Source organism: Neoarius graeffei, chromosome 27 (assembly GCF_027579695.1).
Source record: "Neoarius graeffei isolate fNeoGra1 chromosome 27, fNeoGra1.pri, whole genome shotgun sequence".
In the NCBI taxonomy this organism is placed as follows: Eukaryota; Metazoa; Chordata; class Actinopteri; order Siluriformes; family Ariidae; genus Neoarius; species Neoarius graeffei.
In genome coordinates, this window is record NC_083595.1 from 28,788,921 (window position 1) to 28,804,394 (window position 15,474).

Sequence of the window (15,474 nt, forward strand, 5' to 3'; positions counted from 1 at the left end):
GGACAGAACCTTCCTCCACACTGCTGTCCGGGTATGGAATAGCCTTCCAGAACATGTAGTTGGACCCGTAGACACTGGCCCCCAGGCCTTTAAATGCAGGGTCCACAGGCATCTTCTGACCACTTCTCCCACTACCAGATGAGCTACAGTGAACCAGATGATTGGCCAAGTGGAATTGTATTCTATCTTGCTATTGTTCACAATTGTACATAATTTTAAAAAAATCAATGATTATATGTTTTTCTTTGTTAAACATGTTTTTAAACCTAATAACATAACATTGGGATGCTCTACACAGACCGTCAAGATTGAACCTCGAACCCTGGAGAGCAATAATGAATCAAAGTCTTGTGCTTGAGAATCGATTCTTCAGGTTGATTCACTTTAAAAGAGTCGACTCTTTTCTGAGCGGTTCGTTTTAACTGAAACGCCGCACGCGCCGCTGAGTGAGTGAGCGAGCGCTGTCTCTTAGTAACGGACACGAACCGCCTGACACGATGGAGTTTGAAGCTGCGGTTTTCCCCGAGCTCGGAGGATATGGACGCTACAACCGGCTCGTTGTGGTTTTCAGCTGGTTTCCGCACTTCGCCGTGGCTTTAAACGTTTTCTGTGATATTTTCTTATCGCTCGTACCGGAGTTGTATCACTGCCAAGTGGATCCGGATTTACTGCCCGCCGGTTTCCCCCTCAGCAACTTCTCCCCTCAGGCTGAGCTCAACTTCACCATCCCGTGGCACAGCGGCTCCGGACCGAGCCACTGCCAGCTTTATAAGTACCCGAGGAACTGGACCGGCTCGGAGAAGGAGCCCCGGGGGCTGGTGCCGTGTACCCGGGGCTGGTGGTTCGGGCCAGCCGCAGGGCTCCACACGAACTTCGTCACTCAGGTCAGGGAAGTGCATTTAAAGTCAATATTTAACTTTGGGTTTTTTTCGCGGTCCGGTTTCCATCAAATCCTGCGCTCTGATTGGCTGGCGAGCGGGTCCGTATCCTACACTACAGACCCCGGTTACGGACCTCTGGCGACTCGCTCGTTCACAACAACAACATAGTAGCAATTTTTGTCAATTTTTTTTAATAAAACTTATTTTTGCCAGCATTTCTCAGCATAATAGCATTAATTTTACAGCATGGATAGCGAGAACAACAGTGTTCAGAACGAAAATGAGTTTTACTACCCTGAGGAAGACAAAAAAAAATAATAATAATAAAAAAAAAACATTTCAGGAGAAAGCTAAAAACCTCTAACTGCTGCTAACGCCGAGCAAAAACATGGCTGAATCCTGAATGACTCCTATTTGTATAAATAGGGGACTACATGGGTGGCAAAATGTAGTTGTTTTCCTGCCATGGAAGTGCACTTGTATACTGAGGAGGAAGCCATTTGCATTACAGCCGTGAACGAGGATTCAAAATGGCATTAATTTTACAGCATGGATAGCGATAACGACAGTGTTCAGAGCGAAAGTGAGTTTTACTACCCTGAGGAAGACAAAATTAAAAAAAAAAAAACATTTCAGGAGAAAGCTAAAAACCTCTAACTGTTGCTAACTCCGAGCAAAAACATGGCTGAATCCTGAATGACGCCTATTTGTATAAATAGGGAACTACATAGGCGGCAAAATGTAGTTGTTTTCCTGCCATGGAAGTGCACTTGTATACTGAGGAGGAAGGATTTGCATTACAGCCGTGAATGAGGATTCAAAATGGCGGCTCCGGTCGGTTTTCCCTTTCTGGTGCTCTCGTTTTCTGTTAGAATTTGGTAAAGAAAAAAAATATATTATTTATCAGCTTAAGGTCGGTCCGTATGATGAAATACCGTGACCTCGGCCCAGAGGGCCTCGCTCAGTACTTTCAAGACCTCGGTCACGGTATTTCACGATACGGACCTCCCAGCTGGTAAATAACACATTTTTGTTCTTTATTTTATATATAATTTTTTTCCCCCTAATATTGACGCTTTCTTCAAAATATGTCAGATTTAACAGCCTTCCTGTACATATAAAATGTGTGTGTGTGTGTGTGTGTATATATATATATATATATATATATATATATATATATATATATATATATATATATATAAATAACCTGTACGGTATGTAGAACATAATTTTTAAATCTGAACAAAAGTGTATTAAGTTTCTGAGAAATCCGGTTTGGAAAATTAATTTCCGCCCTGTTTTTGCTTGGATGCGCTTCCTGTCAATCAAGTACACCTTCCTCAAGGGGCGGAGCTTCGTGAAAATGGGCGGGGAATTATTCAGATTCAGAAGAACCATCTCATTGTCTCTAGCCGCTTTATCCTTCTACAGGGTCGCAGGCAAGCTGGAGCCTATCCCAGCTGACTACGGGCGAAAGGCAGGGTACACCCTGGACAAGTCGCCAGGTCATCACAGGGCTGACACATAGACACAGACAACCATTCACACTCACATTCACACCTACGGTCAATTTAGAGTCACCAGTTAACCTAACCTGCATGTCTTTGGACTGTGGGGGAAACCGGAGCACCCGGAGGAAACCCACGCGGATACAGGGAGAACATGCAAACTCCACACAGAAAGGCCCTCGCCGGCCCCGGGGCTCGAACCCAGGACCTTCTTGCTGTGAGGTGACAGCGCTAACCACTACACCACCGTGCCGCCCCTCAGAAGAACCAGAATTGTTTATTATCAAGTCCGTTTTTACACACAGTTTGCTTTGGTGATTGTTCAGAATGATTTGCACATCCCAAAACGCTGCCATGGCAGGAGACGAGTTGTCATTGATTGGAAGGTTTTGCTGCGTTTTTGGATGTGCAAATCATTCTGAACGAAACAAAGACATCAGGGTGGGTTTCCCAAAAGCATTGTAGCGCAAAGATCATCGTTAAATGGTACAGTAGAGCGAGCAGCACAATTAACTCTCTCTGTCTCTCCTAGTTAAGATGCCCTTAGCATTAAGAGGCTTTTGGGAAACTCATTCCAGATTTTTTTTTTAATTTACCAAAAGTAATTCATCATCGGGGGGGAAAACTAGAGAGATTTCTAAATGTAGAAAGGAAATGCAGGGTTTCCCATACATAGACCATTGTGTGGCGCTGCGCCACACAATGGATTCCTATCGCCACACAATCAGACTCGCGATTTTGAAGAAAAAAAAATTCCGTTGCGTATCGTTCCGTTCATTCATATCCAGACCCTCCAGGATTTCGCGATGTTGCGATTTGCAACTTCAACGCAAATTCAACCAATCCCCGCGAATTCAGGGCGGTGCTGCAATTATATCCAATCACCGCAACTTTCCCGCAAATTTGACCAATCGTTGGCGTCATCTTCGACAAACTACCTTCCGCCTTAGCAGCATGTGCGAGCAATGTTGCCAGATTGGGTGGGTTTTAAGTGCATTTTGGCGTGTTTTGAACATATTTTGGGCTGGAAAACGTCAGCAGTATCTGGCAACACTGTGTGCGAGTCAGTGTTTTATATAGGCTTAAATTCCCGGACTGCAAGTAGGCCATCCCTCCCCGTCTCTCTCCCGCTCATTTCCTGTCTCTACACTGTCCTATCCAATTAAAAGGTGAAAAAAGCCCCCAAAAAATAAAAATAATGCAGCCTTCCCGATTCGCCTTCCGACTCCTTATTTTAAAAGGTAGCTGACGTCGTACTCGTGATGAGCTTTATCATAGCCTTCTTGGCTTACATGAAATGGACATCCCTGAGTCAGGTTATAAACCAATCTTGATGCATACAGCAGCAGCTTGACGCGAGGAACCGGCCTTATTGCATTATCCCATTTATCCCGCTTCAGCATTCATGCAAGTTATTAATAATGGCTTGACATTCACAATAAATAAGGATTTCCCACTAGCCTAAATAAAATGTTATACTCGCGGGGATGCCTAGTTGATGCTATCTGAAGCATAAAATCTGAATATTTTAAGAAACAATGCGGTAGTTGAGAGAGGCTACTGTAGGATGCCCATAGGCTAATAATAACTTCGTATTTATTTGACTATTATAATTTCATTGACTTTCAATGTTTGCTGTTTTTCTCAGCTGGCATTTCTCAGCTATGAATAGCGTAAGCACATAGAAATTCAGTATGCCTTTGTATATTTTTTGATGTAATGGAAATTTTTAGTGCTTTGATGATGAAGAAAATGTACTTTTTTTTTTTTTATCCATAGATTAAAACAGACCTCAGGAATAGGCTCCAAAGGGGAACACCTGGCAGCCTGCTTACGAATCTCCATAAATGGTCCCGAACCCAATGACTTCCCTTACGATAGGGCACTTGAGGTTTTTTTTTTTTTTTTTTTCAGGAAGCCACGCGGAATTAAATGTTCTGATAGGGCATGCAGGCTTTGCACCAATTAGGGTAATGCTTTTTCATTATTGTTAGTTGCCTTGGTGTTACCTTAAGTGGTTTCTTACATCTAATTATGATATTTTATTATTATTTTGTTACATTATACTATTTATTTCATTTTAGTATTGGTTGAGGTAAGTGTTGAGTTCAATATTTTAAAATAAAAACCTCCAGCTTGTTTTTTGCAATTTATTCCTTGAATGTCAACTAAAGAATGATTGCCACCAAAAAGGCAAAAAACTAAGGTAAAAAACTTGAATTTTGGTGAGTAATTTTCATAAATTTAAAAGACAGGTTTTCCACCAACATCAAGCCCAGCAAACTAATGGCCTGCCCTGTAATGTAAAGTTGGGTCGAGGAATGAAACCAGGCAGGGTTCTGGTAAAAATTGTTTTAGCTGTCTTCTCTTAAAGAATTTAAAAGAATTTAGATTGAACTGAATAATCTCAAATGCTTCTTGTAGCTTTAAAATAGTCCCAGCAGGCGACTCCGAAGAAAAATACTGTGTGTTTGAACACCGCCCGCTCTAAACACTTTGCATACACCCCAATGACCGACTCCACCGACCGCCACGACACCACTGCGCACGATTCCCTCATCGGCACAGTGGAGCACCACAAATTGCTACCTGGTCTGTGGGAAACACTGAAATGACTAATTTTACTGAATGCACCTTTAAAACAAAAATTACTACTAGAGTGGCGGCACGGTGGTGTAGTGGTTAGCACTGTTGCCTCACAGCAAGAAGGTTCTGGGTTTGAGCCCAACAGCCGGCGAGGGCCTTTCTGTGCGGAGTTTGCATGTTCTCCCCATGTCTGTGTGGGTTTCCTCCGGGTGCTCCGGTTTCCCCCACAGTCCAAAGACATGCAGGTTAGGTTAACTGGTGACTCTAAATTGACCGTAGGTGTGAATGTGAGTGTGAATGGTTGTCTATGTGTCAGCCCTGTGATGACCTGGCGACTTGTCCAGGGTGTACCCCGCCTTTCGCCCGTAGTCAGCTGGGATAGGCTCCAGCTTGCCTGCGACCCTGTAGAACAGGATAAAGTGGCTAGAGATAATGAGATGAGACGTTTTGTTAATCATTCATTGTTTGTATTAATTTCTAATTTTGTAGTTTGCCAATAAATGTCAACAGGCAGTTGACACTGTAAGCACATGAAAATTCTGGTCAAAGGTCGCATGTCATTCCTCGAACCAAAATATAAAATGTCTACTGATATTGTAATATGTGGTAGATATTTGCAACAAACTGCAAAAAAAAAAAATTCTGAATGGAATAAAAAAAAGTCTGAATATTTCAAGCATGTCATTTTTTTTATATGCTAGGAATTTAATTCTGATCTATTTCTATTTATTGCAATAGGATCCCAAATACTCTATAAACATTCCATTCTGTTATGAATCAGAAATTTTATTTTTTTAAATAAATCTCAGCCCCTTTTTTTTTTTTTTTTTAAGTACTTCATCTACTTCAACAATGTTACCCAAAGATCGATCCATAACAGTTGTAAATGTCACTTAAATCCACAGGGTGTCGATAATGGTGGACACCGGTGAAAGCGATCACTATTATCGACACCTCACGTGACTACTCAAACGCGCGTTTCGATACAAAATGGCAACTGTCAAATGAAGGAGTCAGAAATAAAGTAGGGTTCGACAAGGAGATCATGAAATATCGGTGGATTTGATCAGTAAAAACATGTCCATGATCTTTCCACCATGCTTACCTGTGATGATAACGTCCGGGTTTTCATCAAACTGCTGATCGTGCTAAAAAAATTCCATCACAGGTAACGAGCTGTGTCATCAGACGACAAGATCAAAGGGTGAGGCGGGTCTTCCGGTTGATTTAATTAGCTAAAAATAACTGCTGTAACTGAGTCACATTTGTGAAATTGTTTTTTATTGGTAAATCTGAAAAGGTGTCGATTAATTGTAGCTGCCGCTCTAGTACTAAATAACAACAACTAATTGTTTTCACGATATATAATGACAGAGTCCATCTCAAGTTGGACTTGAGATGGATATTATTTATTAAGTTATTATTGAATAAATAAATATTTTATTTATTACTTCCAGCAACTGTGCTGGAGCGGGTTGTTTTCGCCTCAGTTTCTTAGCCTTTTCCCAACGTAACTCAAAGTAGTGAATGGCTTTAGATTAAATTTTGAAGAAAGGTGAGCCATGGGCCAAGGAGCACCTGATTTAGCTTTTGATGCAAATCTTTTTTTTTTTTTTTTTGTCTGTTTCCAGTTTATCTCAAAAGTAGTGAACAGATTTTGATTAAACTTCCTGTACAGCTTTAGCCCTGTCCTAGCTTCAAGTGATCTGATTTTGATGTTGATGGCGGAGGTATGCGCTCTACCTAGTGCCCTTCTTGTCGATTTAAATGTTTTTAGCTATCAAACAAACTTTACAGAAATATGAGAACACTATCTTCAGCACAGCAAGAATTTTGCATACACACTCTAAATTGTCCTTATTTTTAAGTCCCGTTGTCTAACTTGCTTCCATAATTTGCACGTAGCTAGCATGTCTATTAATAGTGAGATCAGATGCCACTGAGACAGCAGTGTGAAAAATAGCTGCATGTTTTGGATTCTGTATTGCATACGCCTGTTTTAATCAGCTCTGTTCATGTATTTAATTTTACAGATACACATAAGATAAAATAATGAGCCACCATTTTTGGCATATCCATGGTAACTTGCCAGAATGTGATCAGTGTTAATGTTCTATCGCGTTATGTCAGGTCTGACTCTGTGTGGTTTGAGACCTGGCCAAAGGAAGCTGTGTTACCTGTTTGGTGACTGCCTTCTGCATGTAGAGTCATGTCTTACTGTTCGTCAGTTAAGATGCATTAAGAAACTGGACCAGTGAAAACTCTAGCTGTCCAAATATTTACATTACAACTGAGACAGGGCGGCACGGTGGTGTAGTGGTTAGCGCTGTCGCCTCACAGCAAGAAGGTCCTGGGTTCGAGCCCCGGGGCCGGCGAGGGCCTTTCTGTGCGGAGTTTGCATGTTCTCCCCGTGTCTGCGTGGGTTTCCCCCACAGTCCAAAGACATGCAGGTTAGGTTAACTGGTGACTCTAAATTGACCGTAGGTGTGAATGTGAGTGTAAATGGTTGTCTGTGTCTATGTGTCAGCCCTGTGATGACCTGGCGACTTGTCCAGGGTGTACCCCGCCTTTCGCCCGTAGTCAGCTGGGATAGGCTCCAGCTTGCCTGCGACCCTGTAGAAGGATAAAGCGGCTAGAGATAATGAGATGAGACAACTGAGACATGTAATATTTCCCTGAATGTGGCAGAAATTTTTATCGTGTTGAAACCGTAATCCTGTCTCCGAGCCACTTTGATACAGGTTCCTTGATCTGATGTACAGCACTGCAGTTGTAATGAAAACGATCAGATTGATTTCAGTTCACTTAAGATATTGTAAATAAATGATCACTGACTCCTAATGATTAACGATTGTCTTCATCCAAACTGACTCAGTTTGATTAGAGTCCCATCTAGAATGCTTGTATAAAAAGGGTTAAAGGTACAGTAGTGGTCCATTAGGTCTGCTCATGTGACTAAAATGCATTTTAAGGTACACTACATTCACCTAACTACAAGTGCCAAAGATTTACATGTCGTACCAATAGATATTGTCACAAAGCAGCTTCATAGGAATCCAGATGTAAGTTTAGATCCTGAATGAGCAAGCTTCCAAGAACATCTCCCTGAGACACCATCTGGGTGATAAACAATGAGGAGAGTAAAGTCAGACGGTCCATTTGGGGGATGATTGCAGGACAGTTTTTATGATGATAGCAGCAGTTCTTATGTACAAAGTCTACAGTGTCCAGATGGGATTATCTGCTGAAGCAAGTAAAAGGTGCACATTAGTTCACGTTTTTCTGAGAGTGTGGGGGTTGTGCACATGCCGCTGCTAATTAGGATTGAACATTGAGATTCAGTGACTGATGCAGATTATTTACATGTACTAATGTGAATCATCAGGGCTGAAAGAAAGGATCCGAGTAAAGCGCTGAAACTGTTTGTAATATGAGCATAGCCACAGTTTGGTTTGATTTTTTTTTTTAAGAACCCGAGCACTGATCTCATCTCATTATCTCTACCCACTTTATCCTGTTCTACAGAGTCGCAGGCAAGCTGGAGCCTATCCCAGCTGACTACGGGCAAAAGACAGGGTACACCCTGGACAAGTCGCCAGGTCATCACAGGCCGAGCACTGTTGTTGGTATTATCATTATCCACCCATCCATTATCTGTAGCTGCTTATCCTGTTCTACAGGGTTGCAGGGAAGCTGGAGCCTATCCCAGCTGACTATGGGTGAGAGGCAGGGTACACCCTGGACAAGTCGCCCGTAGTCATCGCAGGGCTGACACACAGACAAACAAACATTCACACCTACGGTCAATTTAGAGCCACCAATTAGCCTAAGCTGCGTGTCTTTGGACTGTGGGGGAAACCGGAGCACCCGGAGGAAGCCCGTGCAGACACGGGGAGAACATCCAAATTCCACGCAGAAAGGCCCTCGCCGGCCGCTGGGCCCAAACCCAGGACCTTCTTGCTGTGAGGCGACAGTGCTAACATTATTATTATTATTATTATTATTATTTCCTCCAGGTGCTCCGGTTTCCCCCACAGTCCAAAGACATGCAGGTTAGGTTAACTGGTGACTCTAAATTGACCGTAGGTGTGAATGTGAGTGTGAATGGTTGTCTGTGTCTATGTGTCAGCCCTGTGATGACCTGGCGACTTGTCCAGGGTGTACCCCGCCTTTCGCCCGTAGTCAGCTGGGATAGGCTCCAGCTTGCCTGCGACCCTGTAGAACAGGATAAAGCGGCTAGAGATGATGAGATTATTATTATTAGTAGTAGTAGTAGTAGTAGTAGTATTGCGGCCACTCAGCAGTGAAATACTTTTTAAAAGGTGTAATATGTTACACGTTTTGTCATAGAGTACTGGCTTGATTACAGATTGGCTGTGTTTGGCTGCAAGATAAAATTTCATTAAAACAGTCGATAAAGGATGATTCAATCAGTAACACAGTGTTGCGTATTTGAAGAAAGCAGAACTGGCTCGTCGACTGGTTGAGGAGAGCTCACTCAGGCCAACAGGAAGCTCCACAGCTTTATGTGCCGTTCTTCCTGAATCCTGGTCTCCATAGCACTGTTTCCCTCTGTGTGACGTCTCGTGTTTGTGTCAGTGTTCCCATTGTGCAGGGAACAGAGTGATTCAGGAAGAGCAGAAACGTACAGCTCAGCATTGGTCATAACATAATTATGACAAACCGCTGTGTCTTAAATGAAAAGTGAATTAAAAGGAAACTAAACTGCACCATTCTTTGCATAACAGAGCACCGTGTTATCATGACACAGATCTTTGAAATGCAGAGGACAATGTACATGGATTACATTTCTCTGTTCGCAGTTTGAATTCGTGCCAAATGAATTTATTTATTCCAAAATTGATTTGGCACCAACACATCATTTTTCATCCTGAGGCTTTCTCTGCATAAAACTTTACTGTCCCACATGGACACTAAAGGTACAACCCCAAATCAGAAAAAAGTGGGACAGTAGGGAACATACAAATAAAAATAGAAAGCAGTGCTTTCTAAATTTACTTTGACTTATTTCATTGCAGACAGTATGAACCCAAGATATTTCATGTTTTATCTGGTCAACATCATTTCGTTTGTGAATATACATTTATTCCTGTGTTTCAGGCCTGCAGCACATTCCAAAAAAGATGAGATGGGGCTAGTAATGAGGTAAAACAATTAAATAATGATGTGATTTGAAATAGATGATGTCAACAGGTCAGTGGCGGTTCTAGACCAAAATTACTAGGGGGGCCGAGGTGGGGCCAGTGTTTTTTCAGGGGGGCACATATGGGCAAAACATGGCAATATTTAAGCGTTCAAAATGTTTTGTTTAGTTTATTTAAAACCAAAACAAAATACATTGAGCATAAATACAATGAGATAAACATTCTGTCTCAATAGCCTAAACATAAAATAAATTGTGCTCAGTAAATCTTAAAACCATGTTTCTCTTTTTTGTAAAATAAGATTTCTATTTTTGCATACAATGAACCTTTTCTTCAGACGTGGCTGCACTGGAGTGTTGTCCAAGCACTTGCTGATATCTGGAGAAAGGTGAATACAGTAAATATGAGTGCGACTGATAACAACATTTATTTATCATTATTCATTTATTATTATATCTATTATTTGTATTTTATATTTATTAATTGGCGGCACGGTGGTGTAGTGGTTAGCGCTGTCGCCTCACAGCAAGAAGGTCCTGGGTTCGAGCCCCGGGGCCGGCGAGGGCCTTTCTGTGCGGAGTTTGCATGTTCTCCCCGTGTCCGCGTGGGTTTCCTCCGGGTGCTCCGGTTTCCCCCACAGTCCAAAGACATGCAGGTTAGGTTAACTGGTGACTCTAAATTGACCGTAGGTGTGAGTGTGAATGGTTGTCTGTGTCTATGTGTCAGCCCTGTGATGACCTGGCGACTTGTCCAGGGTGTACCCCGCCTTTCGCCCGTAGTCAGCTGGGATAGGCTCCAGCTTGCCTGCGACCCTGTAGAAGGATAAAGCGGCTAGAGATGATGAGATTTATTAATTATTATTCAGACTTCACACTTTCAGGGTAGGCTATATGAATTGTAGGTCGACACTGCTCACACACATACATTTATTCAACATCACAAACCTGATGGTGCTGTACTTGATATGCATGGTGAATCTGGTTGTCCCAATGACTCGTTGGGTTGTCCCTCATTCTGTCCCTCAATCTGATCCTGAATGTCTTCATCCTCACTCTCAGATTGCCTTTCAGATGCCTCACTTTCCACCTCTCCAACCACCACCTCTGGCTCTCTCTCCACCTCTGGCTCTCTCTCCTCTTTCATAATCTTCATCTTCCTTACTCTCTCTATGTTGCTTTTTGCCAACAGGGACAAAAAAGGACATAATCTCCTTCTTGCTTCTTTCCATGATGATAGCCTACAGTAGGTCTGTACTAAAAAGTAAACGGAGAGGAATGTAGCCTCTACATATCAAAAGGCCATTCAAGTTTTACAAGAAGGTTAAACACTGTCGGTTATTTTACCCATTTCCCAAAAATATTAAGTTAGGCTACTTATTGCTGTGCAACGCACTTTTAAGAAGGCGCAATAAAACGGATTTATTATTGTAGTGAACAACAACAGTAAAACACGGATATGTGCAAACACTGACGTTACGAAATTGAATAATTTTCCTTACCTTCGCCTCTTTGCAGTAGCCTAGTCCTTGCAGGGCTGCAATCTCTCACGTCCGAAGTTTACACACTGTAAAAAAATATTTGTTTTAACTTAAAAAAGTTAGTGCAAGGGTTGCCTTAAGGGCTGCCTTAAAATTTTGAGTTCACTGAAAATTCATATAGTAAGTTCACAACAATTTAACTTACTATGTGAATTCCAGTGAACTCAAAATTTTAAGGCAGCCCTTGCACTAACTTTTTTAAGTTAAAACAACAAATATTTTTTTTACAGTGCAATTCGCGCTGCTGCGGGTCTTTCTGCTGCAGGTAACAGTGTGCGTGTAGCGCTTTAAGGAGTCCGTGTAGAACATTCCGTCATGTCAGTTCCGATCTTCGAGCCAGCGCACGTCAAAATTAATAAATCTTGTTACCTGTTCAGCACAGGGGCCACAACAGGGGCCAGGAGCAATTTTACAGGGGCACTGGCCCCCCCTGGCCCCCGTTTAAAACCGCCTATGCAACAGGTTATTGGATGAGGGGTGACTGGTAAATTTTGAGCCTCCAGGAAATGATAGCCAATAGAAATCTTTTTAAATTTTTTTTATTTTTAAACATAATCTCCCTTCAAGTCAACACACTTCTTCCATCGGTGGTGAAGTGCCTGGATCCCACTGGAGTAGAAGTCCTTAGTTTGGGCCCTGAGGTAGGTGTCCATGGCCTCCATGACCACCTCATCGGTGGTGTAGCATTGTCTGGCCAGATCCTTTTTAAGGTTTGGGAACAGGTGGAAGTCAGAGGGTGCAAGGTCTGGTGAGTATGGTGGGTGAGGGATGAGTTGGAAGCCACAGTCATGGATTTTTGTCATTGCCACCACGGAGGTGTGGGCCAGAGTATTGTCCTGATGGAACAAGACCCCTCTGGTCAGCATTCCTGGCCTCCTCTTCTTGATGTTCTCATGCAGGCATGTCAGCTGGTCAGTGTAGTATTGTCCAGTGATGGTGTGGCCCTTTTGAAGAAAAACTACCAGCAACACGCCTTGTGCATCCCAGAAAATGGATGCCATGACCTTTCTGGCCAAGACTGTGACCTTTTGCCTTCTTTGGGGTGGGAGAGGAGGGGTGCAATGCTTTGACTGCTGTTTGGTCTCAGGCTGGTAGTGATGAACCCAGGACTCGTCCATGGTAACGAATCGAGCCAGGAAATTTTCTGGATCAGCTCCAAATTGTTGGTGGACAGGATGCACCATGTGGGCTTCTCTTCCTGGATCAGGAGACCTGGCACACAGCAAACGCACACCTTCAACAAGCCAAGCTCATTCTTCAGAATGTTGTCAGCTTGCTCCTGGGACATGCCCAAACTGTCTGCTATTTGATTATATGACGGTCGCCAATCATCCATAACTATCCCGAGGACAAGGTTCTCTGGTGTGGTCATGGTCGATGGTCTTGCCATGCTTGAATTCTCTGACCCAATGTTTGACCGTGGCATACAAAGGAGTATCTTTCCCTAGTGTGTTTACCATATCCTTATGGATCTCCGATGGAGTCCTGCCTTTCAACTGAAGATACTTGATCATGGACAGGTACTCAAGTTTCTCCATTTTCATGATACCGGTCACGTTGAGACTCCTCAAAAAGGAATTGACAAGTGTTCGGATCAAGAAACTTGAATAGCACAATGTTGTTTGGTAGATTATATAAACTAAATTTAATTTGTCTATCTCACTGTTTTCTGGGTGAAGCTCAAAACTTATCAGTCACCCCTCATAATCATGATTTGGTACAAAAATCAGTATCTAGGAAAGGCCTACTCTTTGAGGAGCAAAGATGGGCTAAGGGTCTCCAGTTGGTCAACAAATGTGTGAGGAAAGTTACTGAAATGTTGTTTAAAAACAGTGTTCCTCAAAGAAAGGTATGAAGGGATTTGGATATTTCACCTTCTACGGTGCATATCATTAAAGGGATAGTTCGGGATTTTTGACATGAATCTATATGGTATCCCCGTCAGCAGTGTCGTGCATCCACACTGACTTACCCCCGACAGTGTTCTGTGAGCCTAGATATTGTCCAGTGTTGGTCAGTGCACAAGTAGTTCCGGCAGGTTTCCTGGGGTCTGCAAAGTAACACGTTTTTCTTCTCAAAACAGCTCGTGTTCGAATGAGTGATTTATTAGCATAACAAAACCCTTGTAGTCCAAAAAGTCACACCTTGTAATTGCTTGGGGCTACTTTCTCTCAATAGCGATCAGTGCGCACTACAGTCGCTAGTTGACAGGTAGCTAGGCTATCTGTTTCATTCACTTAGTTTAGTGCTTGGGAAGTTGACTGCATCATGTCTGACTACAGCAGCGACGACGAAGACATTGATTTCAGCACACAGCCAAGGGGGTATCTTTATGAACCCGAATATACGGATGCTGAAATTCAACAGATGGAAGTAGAACGGGCAGAGAGAGAGAGAGAGAGATGGTGAGCAGAGAGGTGGAAGGTGAAGCCGCAGCCGCGAGACCTCGAGTGACGGACAATTGGTGGTGTACTTGTTTCAAGTGCGAAGTAATGCAGACCGAGGTTGAATGCTACTGTTGCCAAGAATGGGACCTCGTTATGCCACGGATGCAAGACATTTTGATTGACGAGGAGGCCGACGCGTCAGCATCTGTCTGCATCACCAACAATAAGGATTTACCTGCGCTCCTGACTGCGGGTGTCCTGGAGACATTTTTCCACATCCCGAAAATCAACTGGAAGAAGCGCCCCAGACCAGCTGGACCCGATGGCCAGTTGTCTGCAGAGTGAGTGTTATTACCCTACTGTACAAGTGCTCAATTATATTGTATGGCGTAATATTTTATTAGTCTGAGCCCTGCAGTAGGTTACTGCAACCTACAGTCAAAACACGAATCATTGAATGAATCTAATGATAATCATATACATACCATAACGTTTTATTGGTGACGCATATCTTTATTATTATTGTGTATCCCCAAGTCATTTATGTTGCAATTTCATGTTTGAAGCAAAGCTTTTATCCTGAGCATCACCTTGTTTGCGTCTGGTCTGAGCTCGCTGCTAAACACTGTCGAACAGCTAATGAAAGTTGTTGGCTAGCTCGCACACAACTGTTAACAGTGACAGCGCGCACTGATCGCTATTGAGAGAAAGTAGCCCCAAGCAATTACAAGGTGTGACTTTTTGGACTACAAGGGTTTTGTTATGCTAATAAATCACTCATTCGAACACGAGCTGTTTTGAGAAGAAAAACGTGTTACTTTGCAGACCCCAGGAAACCTGCCGGAACTACTTGTGCACTGACCAACACTGGACAATATCTAGGCTCACAGAACACTGTCGGGGGTAAGTCAGTGTGGATGCACGACACTGCTGACGGGGATACCATATAGATTCATGTCAAAAATCCCGAACTATCCCTTTAAGTTATTCCAGGAATCTGGAGGAATTTTGGTGCATAAAGGGCAAGGGTACAAGCCTAAGCTGAACACCCGTGATCTCTCATCCCTCAGATGGCACTGCATCAAGAACCGTCATTCATCTATAGCTGATACAACCACATGGGCTCAGGATTACTTTGGTAAACCTTTGTCAAGCACTACAATACAGTTAAATCCACAAATGGCAGTTAAAACTTTACTGTGCAAAAAGGAAGCCTTATGTTAACTATGTCCAGAAGTGCTATTGACTTCTCTGGGCTCGGAGGCATCTGGGATGGACCATCACACAGTGGACATGTGTGTTGTGGTCAGACGAATCAGCATTTCAGATATTATTATTATTATTTTTATTTTTTTGGAATAAATGGACGCTGTTTGCTCCCGACCAAAGACAAAAAGGACCATCCTGACT

The 15,474-nt window shown here is 42.8% G+C and overlaps 1 protein-coding gene across 2 annotated transcripts in view; it reads left to right on the plus strand.

Moving 5' to 3' along the window:
- The first annotated feature begins 449 nt into the window (after nt 1-449).
- Nucleotides 450-15,474, plus strand: part of slc22a31 (solute carrier family 22 member 31) — a 35,691-nt gene continuing 20,666 nt past the window's right edge. Inside the window, exon 1 of one of the 2 annotated variants that reach the window (XM_060911342.1) lies at nt 450-884. In XM_060911342.1, coding sequence (XP_060767325.1) covers nt 498-884 — 387 coding nt within the window. In that variant the 5' untranslated portion in view covers nt 450-497. Of the gene's footprint in view, nt 885-4,193; nt 4,240-15,474 lie in introns of those variants that run through there. The other variant, XM_060911343.1, reaches the window with a different exon arrangement.